At 43.2% G+C, this 18050-nt stretch overlaps 1 protein-coding gene across 1 annotated transcript in view; it reads left to right on the top strand.

Annotated features, from left to right (window-relative positions):
* The window catches only part of PYGB (glycogen phosphorylase B), a 150689-nt gene that overhangs the window by 38804 nt on the left and 93835 nt on the right, over nt 1-18050 (top strand). Inside the window, exon 2 of the mRNA XM_077486189.1 lies at nt 5635-5736. Within this exon, the coding sequence (XP_077342315.1) occupies nt 5635-5736 (102 nt within the window). The remainder of the gene's footprint in view (nt 1-5634; nt 5737-18050) is intronic.

Raw genomic sequence — 18050 nt, 5'->3', positions numbered from 1 at the left:
AGATCTTTTTTCACAATACAGTACAGTAGTTAAGAATGCTTAAAATATTGATTACTTGTGGCTCCTCGTTTAACGACCTGGTCGTTGGAACGGGACCTGGTTCGTTAAGTGAGGAGAGCCTGTAATAACAATCTGCCAACTACTTATCGGTAATTGCATTTTTTAAATTCCTCTTTAACTGCTTGCTGCCCACACACCGTCAAATGATGGCGGGGCGGTGCAGCTTTCATTCTGGGATGCCATTATATGACGGGGGCCCAGAACAGCTGCTCTCGCATGCCCAGTGTGCCGATTGTGGCCGCCCATGTTGCCAGGACACTGTGCGACCCCAATCTCTAAAGAGCTGCTTCCGCGGCTCTTTAACCATGTGATCGGCTGCTTCCAATAACAGCTGGTCAAATGTAAACAAGGAAGTGCCGGTAATCGACTCTCCTCGCCTCACACTGACAGAGTGTGAGGCGAGGAGAGCTGATCAGTGGCATCTCCTCACAGGGGGACATCTAGGAATGTAATCGGGCACTGATCATCAGTGCCCTGATTACAATAGTGCAATACAGTGTCACCAATCAGTGCCCACCAATGCCAGCTATCAATGATCACCAGTGGCAGCAATCGGTGCCCATTAACAATGCCAGTCAGTGCTGGCAATCGGTGCCACCTATCAGTGCTGCCCATCACTGCTGTCAATCAATGCCTATCAGTACCACCCATCAGTACAGCCTATCCGTGCCCACCAGTGCCACTTAACAGTGCTCATCAGTGCCCATAAGTGTGGCATTAGTGCCTATTCATCAGTGCCACCTCATCAGTGTCCATAAGTGCCACCTCATCAGCGCACATCAGTGAAGGCGATAAATTACTTGGTTACAAAATTTACTAACAGAAAAAAGTTTTTTTTTTGTAAAAAATAAAAAACCCAGCAGTGATTGAATACCGCCAAAATAAATCTCTATTTGTGTGAAGAAAATGATAAAAAAAAGCATGTTTGGGTACAGTGTAGCACGACCGCGCAATTGTCATTCAAAGTATGACAGCGCTGAAAGCTGAAAAATGACCTGGGCAGGAATGGGGTGTAAGTGCCTGGTAGGCAAATGGTTAATCATAATAGAGATGGTACTGTGCTGTCCAATATCTTTCTATATATCACATGCATTTATATACAGTGAAATAAGCTGTCCTGCTTTGTGAAGCAATAATAGACTTGTCCTTAAAATAAATGTGCAATTACCACACAAAAATATGTTGCAAAGAAAAGACGGTCTATATATGAAATAATCGATTTGTCTGTCTCCTTAATCCATCCTCTGTCTTTGTGTGATGTATTTCAATAAGGTGCCTGGTATTTAGACATAAACTGTGCCCAGAACTCCAGTGCTGTAAAGAGCACTCACTCCACATGTAACCACTGTACAACCTTTTGCAACCTTATTCTTTTATTATTCTACTCATGGTGGTCATTTTTACTAAGGGCAGATGAATCCATCTCTTTACTTCCTGGAACACTGGTTCTGCTTCCTGCAACATGTGACAGGAAATTGCCAGGGAGGATCGGTGAGGCTCTGGTTACATCACCAGTACCTCACTTAACTAGTAAGTCATAAATCAATACTGCAAGAAAAAGCAAAAATGTTTAACTAGTGAATATAACAGGACTTCATACCAGCATACAGAGCTGCATGCGAATGTGGTTTTTAGTTGAAGGGGGAGGTCCGCTTTAAGGCCCACTTATAGCAAACCTTGCTGTTTCATAACCCCATCATCTTTATTGTTTAAATACTTTGTCTAAATATTCAGATCCATTATAAAGAGCAGGAAAAGAAAGCAACATGATTTCAGGGTCAATATCTGCTGGAAAAAAGAAATTCAGGTCACTGAGCTGACAGAAAGCAGGGTTTAGCTCTGTTGGTGCTGTAGTAAAATAGTCTTACATAAATATTACCTAAAAATAGACAAGACTTAGAGAATTCAACAATGAAGCATGATGTGAGCAGGATTAAAAAGGAAATGTTGATGTACCATGTTAAAAGAAATTCCCTCCTTGCTTCCAAGTCCTGTATTATTATTTTTTTCTTTTTTAGGAAATGTATTTTATGTCAGAAGTGTTTTTTTTATTTTATTTATTTTTTATTTATTTATTTTTATATCGCAGAAAACCCAAAAAGGACCCAGATTGGGTTGATATAAAATACATCTGTCTCAAACAGAGGCATTTACATTTTAACCACTTAAGCCCCGGACCATTTTGCAGGCCAAAGACCAGAGCACTTTTTGCGATTCAGCATGGCGTCGCTTTAACTAACAATTGCGTGGTCGTGCGACATGGCTCCCAAACACAATTGACATGCTTTTTTTCCCCCCCCACAAATAGAGCTTTCTTTTGGTGGTATTTGATCACCCCTGCGGTTATTGTTTGCACTATAAACAAAAAAAGAGCGATAATTTTGGAAAAAACACATTATTTTTTACATTTTGCTATAATAAATATCCCTCAAAAATATATATATAAAAAAAGTTTTCTTCAGTTTAGGCCGATACGTATTTTACATATTTTTGGTAAAATAATCGCAATAAGCGATCGATTAGTTTGTGCAAAAGTTATAGCGTTTACAAAAAAAGGGATAGTTTTTATGTCATTTTTTATTTATTTATTTTTTACTAGTAATGGCGGCGATCAGCGATTTTATTAATTTTTTTTTTTTTTTTTATCGCGACTGCGATATTGGGTGCCCCCACAGCAAGCTAGGGAGGGGCCAATTCCAGGTGGAGGGCCTGAGAAGAGGAGGATCTGGACTGCTCTGTGCAAATCCACTGTATGACATGTTTGTTATTTGAAAAAAAAAAAAAAAAAAAAAAAAAGCTTGCCTTTTTAATATCACTTTAACCGCTCGACTTCTGGATCAGGCCATTTTTTGCTATTCAGCACTGCACTACTTTAACTGGTAATTGCGCAGAAAAGAAAAACCTTGTATCTTCTTTTTTTTTTTTTTTTTTTTCCTTTCATACAAACGGAGCTTTCTTTTGGTAGTATTTAATCACCGCTGTTTTTTTTTTATTATATAAACCAGTGGTGGCTGGTGCTTTTTTTGATTTTTTTTGATGGGGGGGACGGGGTTGGGGAAACAAACCACCCAACCCTGCTCGCCAGCCCCACTTGCAAACCCCGCAGACCTCCCCACTAACCCCAACCAGGTCCCTAATGGCTTCTCCTGGCTTCTCCTTCTGGCCATTCTGGTTTCAAGACCCGCTTCCTGTCCTGATTGGCTGGCAGCAGAGCCAGAAAGACAATAGCGAATGTTGATTTTCTATTGTCACAAGTGGGTGGGCTAGGGGCACCATAGAGCACATATCAACATTCGCTTTTGTCTTCCTGCTTCTCTTACTGGCCAATCAGGACAGGAAGCCTGTTAAAGCCTTTGGCTCCAATCATGTGCTTCACAAAAAAACAACGTAGAACTCTATGCGTCCGCCGGGCGCGTAGAGATTAGGGGGCATCCCCCCTGTGCCCCTTATGGATATACCGCCACTCATATAAACGGGGAAAAAAAAAACATTTTGAAAAAAAAATTGTATTTCTGCTATAAAACATTTCCAATAAAATAAATCAAATGTATAAATGTATTCATAAATTTGTGGGGGAAGCAGTGGGTAAGAACTGCTAGGAGGGGTGATTTAGGGGATTTGTGTGGGGATCCTGGAAGATGATTTGTTATAGGAGGGGGGGTTTGTGCTAGATGAGGTGATATGGTGAAGGGCATAGGAGAATTGTACTCGGAGGGAAAATTTGGGGATGGATTTGTGCCAGGAGGGGGATTTGGAATGGGGGGGGGGGGTGTACTCCAGAGGGTAAATTTGAGGAGTAGAGGATTCGTTCTGGGAGGGCGGATTTCAGCAGGGGGCCAAATATGTATTGGAGAAATTTATGCTTAGGGGGTAAGAATGCAGATTAGTGCTCAATTTTATTTGGGGGGGGGGGCTGAATTTTTGCTGACATAATGCTCATACATCTTGGGGGGGGGGGGGGGAAGCACAGTTTGGCATTTTTGCTGGGGTCTGGGCTCTGGTTGACCTTGACCATGAATCGAGTTATTAATCAAATAGAAAATGAAAGGTAAAATATTTGTGTGTGTATATAGATATTGAAATGGATATTTTGATGATGGGCAACTCCTATCCTCATATTGATTAGTGGTTCCAAATGAATAATAACTACTGCAGTAGGGAACAGACACAAAAAATACGCTCAGCATCTTTCCAATAACCGTTCTTCTTTATTATGACGCATTTGAAGGCTTTTATACACATGATTACGTAGGCATCACATTAATATTACAATTGTACGTTTATGGTAACACGGGGCGTTACATAGGCAGGCTAATTCTAATCAGGACTTGAAAGAATGCAAAACATGTACTGAAAACATTGTTAGTGCTGTGTGCACAGTGAGGGCATTGTGCAATACATATAAAATAGAATACAATTATATACAGAACCTACAAATTTCCATTACAATATAAAAAAATAATTGTAAATATAAATACCCCTCCCCCTTTATAAGTGATCACGTTCCCGCTGTACTCAGCTGCATAAAAGTTGGGGAAGAAGACACAGAAGCACACTGAGCTTCCTAGTGAAACGCCGCACCCCTGCACAGTCAAGTCTGATCGTTGGAGGAGAGCAGGCTGAGTTGCCAGCACAGCTAGAGAACTGACCATAGTGTGTTCTCCTACCTAGTGTGGTCAGTTTTTAATAGGAAAGCAGAGGGGCTGGCAGGCACACAAAGGAAGTGATGCAAAGAGAACAGGATACGTTTTTTAATACAAGTACATGGTGCAACAGTCACAGATAAGGAATATGAAATGTTGGGTTTGCATATTCTTTAATGACTATGTCACTTTAACGGAGCCAAGGGAATTTTTAATTTTATTTAAAGCCCCAAATCCCACAGGGCCTTTTTCAGAGAATTATTAGACTTCCATAAACACATGTCTTTTATTAAATTATCATATGCAGGCACAAATAAAACAGCAATGTCTTATAGCAGTACAGTAGTAAGTCATTGTAACCAGCTAGCAGTCCTCCTCGTTTAGTCTGATCGTCATTTATAATGAGATGAATTCTAGTTGGCAGCTTTTGCATATTGCACTTTGCACATTAGTGTTCTCCGCACTGCCTGTTTACATAATCCTGTTAACTGAAGGCACTGTTCATGTACAGTTTAAAGCTGATGTATAGCCAATTATTTTTTTTCATAGAGTAGATCGAATTAGGCGCCATTTCAGTTTTGTTTGGTGTCTGTGTGCCCGCCGGGGAGATCCTCTGTTTCTGTTAGGCCTGATTCACATCTATGCATTTTTTGTGCTTTTTGCATTTTGCAGATTTTGACTACAGAACGTGTTCCATAGGAAACCATGGTAAATGGACTGTAGTACAAATCTGCAAAATACAAAAAGCACTAAAAAAACAAAACAAAAAACAAAAACATAAAAAACTGCACCGTAGAAGGACTCTGGCATGTTTTCTGTATGTAATGGGTTTCCTTGTTCGCAGGATGAAAAAGTAACACACACTTTTTCAATTTTAACTGAAACAATCCCTAAATGTTGTTTTTGACTGTCTTTCTTTTTTCTCCTGCAGCGTATTTATTACCTCTCTCTGGAATTCTACATGGGACGCACCTTGCAGAACACCATGCTGAATTTAGGTCTCCAGCACGCCTGCGATGAAGCGATATATCAGGTAGGCTATACAAGCTGATATAACATGAAATGTGCTTTTTATTTTAAAGAGCTCTTAGTTTACTTTTGGGTGAGTAGTGGTGAGATACATCACCTACTACAGGGCTTGACAAACTCCAGGCACCATTGCGACAAGAAATGGCGCCCTGGTGACCGGGCTGCCGCCCAAATGCTCCAGGCACCAAACGTGCCCATCTTTGGGCCCCGGACCTGCATAGCGGGTGCCACTGGGTAGAGGGGAGGGAGGAGAGTGGAAAGGCATTCGCTCTCGTCCCCTTCTTGTCTCTGACCCGGGAAGTACCGCGTGATGTCCTCAATGACAGTTTCCCTGACCATCAATGTTGTGTTTCCTAGACCATTGTGGTAATATCATATGACAATTGGAACTACCACTATTTTATTTTCTAGGGTGTTTACTTTCAGAAAATATATATGTTTGGGGATTTTATGTAATCTTCAGGCCTAAAATTAATTTTTTTAAACATGTGCAAAAAAACACAAACGGTTCGCTGGCTGTGAAAGCGTTAAAGAATAAGTTCACCTTCGTGAAGATGTTACATGTTCCATCCATAAGCTTTGTTGGTTAAAAAAATTTTTTTAGCTGGCTCCTAGATTCAAACCAAATTTGTCAAGCCCTGACCTACTAGTCTCTTAGAGTATACAGTGCGTTGAAAAATTATTCATACCCCTTGAAAATTTCCACATTTTGTCATGTTACAACCAAAAACATAAACGTTTTTTTTTTTTTTTTTTTGGCTAGACTAACACAAAGTGGCACATAATTGTGAAGTTGATAAATCGTTTTCAAATTTTCTTACAAATAAATATGTGAAAAGTGTGTTGTGCATTTGTATTCGGCCCCCTTTCATCTGATAACCGTAACTAAAATCTAATGGAACTGATTGTCTTTAGAAGTCACCTAATTTGTAAATGGAGTCCCACCTGTGTGTAATTTAATCTCTGTATAAATACAGCTGTTCTGTGAAGCTCTCATAGGTTTGTTAGAGAAACTTGGTGAACAAACAGCATAATGCTGGCCAAGGAACATACTAGACAGGTCAGGGATAAAGTTGTGGAGATGTTTAAAGCAGGGTTAGGTTTAAAAATAAATAAATAAGAAAATATCCCAAGCTTTGAACATCTCACGGATCACTGTTCAATCCATCATCTGAAAATAAAGAGTATGGCACAACTGCAAACCTACAAAGACATGGCCATCTACCTAAACCTACAGGCCAAGCAAGGAGAGCATTAATCAAAGAAGTAGCCAAGAGGCCCATGGTAACTCTGGAGGAGCTGCAGAGATCCACAGCTCAGGTGGGAGAATCTGTCCACAGGACAATTATTAGTTGGGGCACTCCCCAAATCTGGCCTTTATGGAAGAGTGGCAAGAAGAAAGCCATTGTTGAAAGAAAGACATAGGAAGTCCCGTTTGCAGTTTGCAAGAAGCCATGTGGGGAACACAGCAAACAAGTGTGAGACAGAAGGTGCTCTGGTCAGATGAGACTAAAATTGAACTTTGTGGCCTAAAAGCAAAACGCTATGTGTGTGGCGGAAAACTTACACTGCACGTCACCCTGCACACACCATCCCACTGTGAAACATGGGGGTGCCAGTATCATGTTGTGGGGATGCTTTTCTTCAGCAGGGACAGGGAAACTGGTCAGAGTTGATGGGAAGATGGATTGAGGCAAATACAGGGCAATCTTAGAAGAAAACCTGTTGGAGTCTGCAAAAGACTTGAGACTTCATTTTCCAGCAGTACAACGAACCTAAACATACAGCCAGAGCTACAATGGAATGTTTTAGATCAAAGCATATTGATGGAGGGGAGGGGCCTGGAGTGCCGACGGGGGACACAAAAAGAGGAGGTTCGCGGCCGTTCTGTGCAATTCCATTGCACAGAGCAGGTAAGTATAGACATGTTTTGTTGTTTGTAAAGGTAAATAAAAAAAATCACTTTAACCGATTGCTGACCGCCTCACACAGATATACTGCGGCAGAATGGCATGTACAGGCAAACTAACCTGTACGTTGCCCTTTAAGAGGTGGCACCGTGAGTTGGATCGCGGGTCCCGTGGACTCAATGTCTGTGGGGTTACCAGCGATCGTCTCCCGGAGAGGAAGAACGAGGAGATGCTAATGTAAACAAGCATCTCCCCGTTCTGCCAAGTGACACTGTCACTGATCGCTGCTCCCTGTGATCAGTGATGTGCCACACGTAGCCATGCCCCCCCCCCCCACAGTTAGAATCACTCCCTAGGACACACTTAATCCCTCAACTGTCCCCTAGTGGTGAACACCTTTACCGCCAGTGTCATTTACACAGGAATCTGTGCATTTGTATAGCAGTGATTGCTGTGTAATTGACAGTGGTCCCAAAAGTCTGATGGGCCGGCCATAATGTCGTAGTCACAATAAAAATCACTGATCGCCGCCGTTACTAGTAAAAAAAAATAAAATTTATAAAAATTCCATAAGACTATCCCCTATTTTGTAAACGCTATAACTTTTGCGCAAACCAATCAAACGCTTATTGCATTTTGTATTTTTTACCGAAAAATATATAGAATACAGATCTGCCTAAACTGAGGGGGAAAAAAAATTTTTTTTATATATTTTTGGGGGATATTTATTATAGCAAAAATTTAAAAAATTATAATTTTTTTTTTTTTTCAAAATTGTTGCTTTTTTTGTTTATCATGCAATAAAATAAAAACTGCAGGGGTGATTAAATACCACCACAAGAAAGCTCTATTTGTTGCCAGCAAAATGGTCCGGGGCTTAAGTGGTTAACAGAAGGGATGAGCTCAGGCGGATCTGGACACATGAGCTATCCTGCCAGGAAGCTGTCAACTGCGGAGGGCCAATCATAAGTGCTAGAGCCATTCCACACCCTGCAGCCACACTTGTACAAGGGGCACTAGGCTGGGGGGGGGGGGGGGGGGGTCGAGGAAATTTGTCTGCTGGTTAGGATTCGGTGTCTGCAGTGACAGATTTCTGACTGATGTCCAAACACACCTGACCTCATTCCTGCTCAACACATTGTTTGACCTGAGGGCTTGAGTGCAGATCTTTCTCCTGGAGTCCTAAATGGATATAGAAGCCATTGGTCGCAATACAGGACTTAAAAACATATCAGACCTGGTGTATGATGATCATAGGATCACAACAGTGCTGAAGTATTGGAACCTTATGGTGGCTGCAAGTTACTGTGTTAGTTCTATATCCCTGCTGAGCACCTTGGGTCCAGGGGCGGACTGACCATTGGACCACTCGGGCACTGCCGGAGGGCCCCAAGCCACTAGGGGGCCCCATCAGGGTTGCCAGCCTCAGTAAAACCAGGGACAGTATGTAAAAATCCTTTTTTTTTTTTTTTTTTACATCTGTCTCTGAAATGTCCCTTACCGACATGCTTTTGGTCTAAAAATCCAAAGATTATAGCTGCCCCACCTCTCCAGTACCTTCTCAGCCAATAGAAAGATGTCTGTGTATACTGTGTGATTGTATACTGTGTGGCCCCATAATCTCAGATTGCCTGGGGGCCCCATAATCTCCTATTGCCCGGGGGCCCCATGAGTTGTCAGTCCACCCCTGCTTGGGTCCTATGCTTGGTATATGCGTCCTTAACTTTCATCCAAGTCGAGATTTAGCTCCATCCCTTTCTTGGCACTGAGCCTCACCTAGAACTGAGAGCGGCTCTGTAGGGGCACAGGGATCAATTTGAAACTAACACAGGCCCTTGCCAGTGACATGACCCTATCCATCAGGAACAAAATATTTTCTCCTTAAAGCAGAGGTCCGCCCACCACTGCAAAAATTTAAAGCCAGCAGCTAAACCATACTTCAGCTGCTGACTTTTAATAATCGGACACTTACCTGTCCTGGAGTCCAGCGATGTCGACACTGCAGCTAATGTTTCCATCAGCTGTCGGGTGCATGCCGCCTCCATTGCGAGTAAGGGAACCCAGCAGTGAAGCCTTAAGGCTTCACGCACCGGGAACCCTACTGCGCATGCGAAAGGCCTCGTTCCTTTCTCCTACTGGGCCGGGAAAGGAGGAGGGAGCACGGGCAGTTACGTCAATGCCCGCGGCTGAGGCTCCCGGAAGTGGGAACCAGGATACCTGTGAAAGAGACATGTGGCACCTGAGGGGGGGAAAGGAGTACAACAAGCAGAAGTTCCACTTTTGGCTGGAACCCCCGCTTTAAAGTGGTTGTAAACCTCATACATGAAATATTAAGAAAGCATATCCCATTTGTTTTTTAACCCCTGCTTATCGGGTGGTGTATTCTGCAAAGTTCAGATACTCACCCACATAGCGAATCCAGCGCTGTCCAAGATCCTCCCACTGCTCGGCCCCATGCCAACATGTTCTTTGTGATGTCATTGGGAGGCTTCCGGCTCTTTCGGGTTCAGCCGGCGGGCCTCCTGATGATGTGCTAGTAGGCCTCCATTGTGAGTGAAGGACAATGCCTCCTGGGAAATTTGATGTGCATGGTGGTGGGCCTGGGTGACTTGCATTAAATAAAAAGGTAAATAAATAAAAAATTTTAAAAACACTTTGTCTAGCGGAAGGGTGGAGAGGAGGGAACTTTTTGTTTAGAGGGTGGCGATTCGCTTTAACTTCTATCAATGAATTAAAAACAAAAAGGTAATAAGTTCAGGAGCAGGGTATTGTTTTTACTTTAGAAATGTAGGGGCAAGTCAGGTTCACTTGAAAAATCTGATTTGGCAGGACGTGACCAGAGTGAGTAAAGTAAAAAGGTGAAATTCAGGTTAGCAGGCTATGTACACAGTAAGGTTTGTTGACTCTGTTAGCTGGATAAGCAGAACTGACAGAATTCCTGAAAAGGCAATTCCTATTAATAGGTGAAATGCTTTCAGTTGTCTGGGATGGGCCTTCTGCAGACTCTATTTGAACCCTGGCCATAAATGTGTGCAAATCACATTTCACTGCATGCAAATGAATTTCAAGTGGAAATCCCATTTTGTACCTGGTTCACAACTATATTCTGCAGTTTAGTCAAGTGGCCTGTACACGCGATCAGAAAATTGTATGAAAAATATATAGCTTTCAAAGCGATTGTACAATAATCCGATCGTTAGTACACAGCTTTTCAGAGCCGATCATGACCATTCATGCAATATTATCCGATGGGGCAAACAAAAACAAAAAAATTCTCGTACGATACCAGATCATACAATTTTCGTTTTAATCAGTACAGTTGTCATTTGAAAATACAATACAATACAAATACACAACACATTACATCACTTCCAAATTTTTAATCTGTTGTACGAAAATTTTCGGAACTCTTCGTTTTCGATATGAGACTAGCATGCAAAAAATAAAACACAATCATTTGTCCAATCTCATCCTGTGTACCAGGCATAAGTTTAAACGAAAACTATAAAGACTCATGAATACTTATGTGGATTATTAGAGGTTACTGGACCCTAAAGTGGACCTAAACTTATAAAGAGTATAAACAAAAAACAAAAAAAAAAAAAAGCCACTGTACTTCCTGTTGTGTGATTGTGCCTAGGCACTTGTGTGTGTCCCATCTGCAGTGAGATCTAAAGAAATGCTGCCTCTGACTGCTAGTCTCAGGAGATATTGAGTGCAATTTGGTATTGTTGCTTCTGTGCTGATCACTGTTCTCCTTTCTGGAGGCTTTGACCTGAGGAAGGAAAGCCCTGCCTCTACTAAGATGGTCACTTCCACACAGAGAAACAGTGCAGAACAAGGCATGGTAAATCAGGAATAGGCATGATCATTGCCTATTCCTATATGACTATTAGGGATGAGCTTCGTGTTCGAGTCGAACATACGTTCAACTTGAACATCGGCTGTTCGCCCGTTCGGCGAATTCCGAACGTTATGGGCCGTTTGCGCCAAATTCGTGATGGCGCAGTGCATTGCTGGCTTATGATTGGCCAAGCATGCACTGTGACCCCGGATGCTTGGCCAATCACAGTGCAGGCAGCGAGGAGAGCCATGATTGGCCACAGGCAGGATGCCTGTGGCCAATCATAGCTCAGGCTGTGTAGTACACGCCCCACACTATATAAGGCCGCCAGCGTGGCCTTGTGTAGTGTGTTGGCATCTGTAGCAGTTAGTGGGTGTTCTGTGTACCTTCAACACAGTATACACCGATCGTTATCGGCAGATTTTTCGTTCTTGCTCTTCTGTAGTGGTTGTTGTCTGCGTGCCCTGACCGCAGTATACACCCCTATATTCACCTATATATCTAGCGATTATATCTATCTTTTATAATAGAGCTTGCAGTCAGTGTTAGGAGATTGTGCGTGCTGTCTGCGTGCTCTGAACCCAGTATACACCGCTATATCCACCTATATAGCTAACTATCTTGCTCGTTTTAAATAGAGCTTGCAGTCAGCGGTAGGAGATTGTGCGTGCTGTCTGCGTGCTCTGAAAAAGACGGACGGCAAAACAAATTATACAGGGGTGATAACCCTTTCCTATGTTTGTTTTCCAAAAAGCTTAAAAATAGTTTTTTTGACTGGAGCTACACTTTAAAAATGTACCAGTTGAAAATTGCATACAGATTCAACTTAACACAACAAACCTTCACAGTCCCTGTCTTGTTTGCACCGCCTGTATACTGCTGTTCTGAGTATATAGGGCCTGGGGGCCACACGTATTTCCTTTTTTTAATATGGGTACGGGGTTCCCCTTAATATGCGTACAAGGCCCAAAGGGGCTGGTAATGGGCAGGGAGGGCTACCCATGCCATTTTTCTCAATGATTTTCAACCATATTGCAGGAACCAGATATAACATTAAAACCGCAAGCAGTTTTAAATTACGTTATTTCCGTTAAATGTCATTTTGTGCAGGGACTGTTCTAAACACGGGAAACACTTGGCACTTCACAGGCATACTACAGACACCCCCCAGGCACCATATTTAAAGGCTGCCGGCATCGCTGGAACCCGGGACAGGTGAGTGTCCATTTATTAAAAGTCAGCAGCTGTAGTATTTATAGCTGCTGGCTTTTAATATATATTTTTTTTTTTTGGTGGAATCCCTCTTTAAGCTGAACTGCCTTTTTTGGCAATTAAGACATTGTCAGATTAAAAAAAAGTTATCAGGATTTTATTTTTTAATTGTACAGACTCTTTAGGTGTCCATTTTCTAGTTGCACTTGTTTACATTTTGTTTGATCCCAGAGGGTGGCAAGCTTAGGTCAGCCATACACAAATCAATAATGAGCATTTTGAATCTACCAAGTTGATCAACTTTGGTACAAGTTATCGCTAATATCTGCTATAGCCGTTGGTGATAATCATTTGTCTTCTGCCAACGGGGACAGCTTCCACCAAGAAGACAATGGCTCGGTAGGAGGAATTCACTCTGTGTATGCCTGGCCTTAGGGGGTTTTTTTTTTCTTCAACCAGAAGATTGAACAAAAACACTGACCCCATTCCCTCATCCACACCTCTGACCAGTGACGGCCCCTAATCCATTTATCCGGCCCCCTAATCTACATGTGGGGCGCTGGACGCATGGATTCCAATGGGGTTTTTTTTTATTTTAACTTATTCAAATTTTTTATACAATACATATAACAAGGCACACAAGGTGGGCTGCAACTGGCCACAAACTTGCCGATACACTACAGAAAAACAATACAACATAAACATTATCACAGAAACATGTGATACCCCCCCCCCCCCCTCCATAGTGACATGGCTAATTAAGGAGAGTTGCCCACCCCCATCTGTACAGTTTGCAAATTCTACAATCACTCACTAATCTTCTAGCCCTTCAAAACAATCGCCCTTCCCTGTTACCATATCTACAAAGGATCTTGGGTTATGTCTCAGTGGGGTTAATCTGATACCGTGTCCTTGGAAAATACCCCCCCCCCCCCAACCTTCTCAAATTTGTTCAGAGCCCCCCTGCTCAAGTATGTAGCTTTGTAAAATGGTACTGCCTTGTTGACCAATGTTTTCCAAGTCTCCAAGGTCAGTGGCACAGAGCTCTTCCATGAAAGGATAATGCGCTTTTTAGTGTAGAACAGTAACGGGGTCCGTATGTCCCTGGTAGTGGCCAAGGGCTCCACTAAGTGTAGAAGACATACGTCAATGGACATAGGGATAGAAATTGAGGTGACCGACCTTATACAGGAGGCAATGTCTTGCCAATAAGATTTAAGTAGTGGGCATTCCCAGAAAATATGCACAAATTTAGCTAAGGGTACAGCGCATCTCCAGCACAGGGAGTGCTGATTCCCAAACAGCCTAGCCGGGGTAAGGTAGATTCTGTGTAGGAATTTGTAATGAATCAATCTATCTTTGCTAGATACTGGAACGCGGTCCCCCCATATTTTGTCCCAATCATCTCTGTCCAGCACCGGAGCCATAGCCTCCCAAGCTCTCCTGCAAGGCCCCAACAGGAGGGTTGTCTCATGGGATAAGTCTTTATATAGGCAGGAAACTGTTTTTTGCAGTGATTCACTGCAGGTTAGTAGCTCTAGGTCTAGGGGCTCCCTACCAAATTGCGAGCAAAAAGCATGCCGCAGTTGAATATACCTGAAAAAGTGTGAGTTTGGCAGACCATATTTTAGTTTTAATTCATCAAATGACAATAAAGTACCGTTTGATACCATATTTGGCCCATACCACTGGATCTAGGTAACCAAAAAAGTGAGTTAATTTGGGGTTCCTCCACAGCGAGGTATTGGGGGGGGGGGGGGGGGAAAGTGTGGTTGAGCTAGGTGATTTTCCTCCCTGGGCCATGACCCATGCCTTCATCACTGAGCGCATGAAGGATGTCAGTGGGTATGGAGCTTTTAGACCCCTGTATACCAAATGAGACAGCGCCTTGTAGGACCCCACACAGGCTGCATCCAGGGATACAGAGGCATCATCAGGAGAAGTCAGCCAGCGGTGGGCCACCATCAACTGTCCAGCCAGGAAGTATTTGTGGAAATTAGGAACCGCGAGACCCCCCTCTCCCCATGGCTGTTGTAGTATTGCTAATTTTGAAACAAGGGATTCCCCCCTGCCATAAAATGGAGGAAATCGTGACATCGATTGATTTAAAGATGGACTTGGGGATACAAACTGGGGAATTCCAAAGGTTGTACAATAAAAGGGGTAGAATTTTCATTTTTATCAAGTTTATCAAGTTTCCCGATGAGAGATGGAGGGAGGTTTTTCCAGGCCTGAAAATTTTTGGCTATTATAACAAGCAGTGCAATCGCCAAGGGCTCCATTATTAGTGCAAATAGACCAGGAGAGAGGGGGCACCCCTGTCTGTTGCCCCTGGACACTGGAAAAGTCTCGGACATCACCCTGTTAAAACGGAGGGCCACAACCGGAGCTCATACAACAGCAAAATCCATTTGAGGAATGTAGGGCCAAACCCCATGTGTTGCAGTATATGAGTCATATAGCATGAGTCGGTAGAATCAAAGGCCTTTTCCAGGTCAAAAAACACCAGTGCCCCCTAGTAGACGACTCCACCCCCAACTGCGTATGGGTATATACGCTCCGAATGTTGATATCTGTGGAATTTTTGGGAGTAAATCCTGTCTGATCAGGTGAAACTAAGTGGTGTATAATTTTTATCAGTCTGTTGGCAAGCATTTTGGTGAGTATTTTTAGGTCCGTATTTAGCGGGGGCTATGGGTCTGTATGAAGAACAGCAGAGTGAGTCCTTGTCAGGTTTGGGCAATAACACTAAATGTGCCTCATAGAAGGAAGTTGGTAAACCCCCTTGTTCAAAGCAGTCCATGTAGAGTCGTAGGAGTCTGGGCGACAAGACATCTAGATATTGCTTATACCACTCCACTGGGAATCCGTTTGCCGTTGGGGAAGGATGCAATAACAATCGCCAGTTCTTCCTCCCGTGATGGGGGCCTCAAGACTGGCCATCGCCTCATCGGGTAACATCGGGATGTGAAGGGTGCCCAGCAGGTCAGTCCGTATCTGGTGGTCATATGGTGGTATAGCAGAGTAAAGGTCCGAGTAATATGCTACAAAAGTTTGCATGATACCCTCTCTATCTCTTACCATGTTACCCTCCGAGGAATAACCACAGGGTATAGCTGTGTGTGTCTGTGTATCTGCAGTCAGGTATCCCAAAAGCTTCCTATTTTTGTCCCCTTTCTCAAATAGTTCCTCAGCCCTGTTTCTGCAGTTACAGTGCATAAGGTTTTGGAAATGTACCAATAGGGCCCTTCTAGCCGTCTGCAACTTGGTTAGGGAGGATGTGGAGGGTGCCTTGGCATGAGCTTTTAGCACAGTGCATTTCATGAACCTGGAGTTCATCAGACTTGGAGTTTTTTTGCTGCTTTAATGGCCAACACATATGCTCCTCTAGTGAACACTTTGAACGCGCCCCATACTACAGCCCCCCCTGTTGAGCCCTCATTGTGTTGACAGTATTCCTGTAGATGAGGCAAAACCAGGGCCTCGACCGCAGGGGTTACTTACCCACCCAGGGTGCAGTCTCCAGGACCCCTTGCGGCATCCTGTGGCAAGAGCCAGTATTACCTGCAAGGTGGTGTGGTCAGACAGACCCCCAGCCAGGTAGCCGACCTCTGAAATATGTAACTTCTTTTACCAGGATGCTTCCATCGCCAGACCTCCTCCAGAGCCGCAGACTCTGCCCAGTGCCCGAGCTCCAGATTCTGCACCCTGGTCGGGTTCGAGGTGTCTAAGGAGTAGTCTAGTATGTTGAAATCACCCGCCACGAGCAGCTTCAAAGGGCCAAAGGTGGCAACTTTTTCCAACACCAGGTATTCCAATGGTGAATAGAGCCAGAGGCTCTAATTGGCTTCAAAAAACGGTGGACTCGGGGGCAGACCGCCCGACCAGGGTGGCTCTGGGTGGCTCTGGCTCTGGGTGGATTGTTTGACCCCCCCCCCCCCCAAAAAAAAAATATGCCACTACTAACTTTGACATTGTATTTTGACAGTGGAGAGAATTCCACCCATCGGAACACAGATCAGTATTGCTGGCTTTAGCCTCCAGTGCTGATCGAGCAAGAAAAATCTGACAGGACGGTTGTACAGAAGTCGATTAGTAGATTGACTTCTGTATAGTCACAGTGCCCATACATGGATCGAAAATCGGCCAGTTCCTAATGAACTGGTCTCATTTTAACACATACTATTTATTGCCGTAGCTTTGCAGACTGATGTCCTGGGTGTGGTTCCAACAACAATTCTATCTGCACAGTGTGTGTATCTGGTGGGTTTTCCCAGGTGCTCTAATTTCTTCCCATTGTAGAAAAATAAAGGTAGGTTAATTGGCTTTTGTCTAGAGAGCTTGTGTAATTGTGTTACTGTGGTGATATTACATTGTAAATTCCAATAAGGAAGAGCCCTATGGTACAGCACTGCACAAGTAAATAGAAAATTTATTGACGCATTGAATTCTGTGTCTGCGGGAGTGTCCTGTAGACAAATACGTCAACAGTTCCCTGAGGGCAGCAATTAAAGGTAGACTTTTCCATTTGAAACAATGATAACATAACTAGTGTTCCATGTCTAATGGGACATTTATAAAAATAGTACTGTTTTAAGCTTGGTTCACGCTACTGAGATGCAAATTGTATGCAGTTTACAGTGCAATTATACCAAAGTAGTGCAGGAATTTTTTTTCAAAATCACACCGTTCTGATTCGCATTGATTAGAACGGGCACCACTGAAAACTGAGATTTCCCTCATGCAGCTCTGTGTGACTAGTGTGCACCAGGTTTTAGTCTATCCTTACAGTATCAAATCCTTTAAAATGTCAGCATAAAAAACCGTAATCTTGAAACCTTGTGCACACATTGAAATTTATACCAACAGCTGATTGATTGTATGTTTAAGTAAAGCCTAGTACACACAGGCCCTGTCGGAGCACAACAGCTCGGGGGGGGGGGGGGGGGGTGGCGATCGCTGTATGTTCCGCTGGGTGGAACAGAAAAAATGTATAGTGTGTACCAGGCTTAAGTCTTGGACTTTACTGTTGATTTATAAATAAACTAAATACATTTTAGGTGTATCAAAAAAACAACTACTACTAAGTGACTATAAATCCTGCTATTTGGAGAGGAATCTTCTCCCTTGGATGATGACCTTTGAAAGCCAAATGTGCCTCCTGGGCTAACCTCCCCCTTAATCTATTGGGACAGATTAACCTCCTTTAAATGGTGGTGTTTCCTAAGTTTAGCTACTTCTTCCGAAACTGTCCGATATGGATCCCAGTCTCACTGTTTAAAGAAATTGAACAATGTGCGAGGTCCTTTCTCTGGCTTGGCGGGGTCCCTCAACTGGCACAATCTACCCTAT

Source organism: Lithobates pipiens, unplaced genomic scaffold (genome assembly GCF_037356315.1).
Source record: "Lithobates pipiens isolate NorthernLeopardFrog02 unplaced genomic scaffold, aLitPip1_a1.2 Scaffold_18, whole genome shotgun sequence".
NCBI classification, from domain to species: domain Eukaryota; kingdom Metazoa; phylum Chordata; class Amphibia; order Anura; family Ranidae; genus Lithobates; species Lithobates pipiens.
The sequence above is the reverse complement of the archived record's forward strand: the minus strand, read 5'-3'. Positions and strand labels throughout refer to the sequence as shown.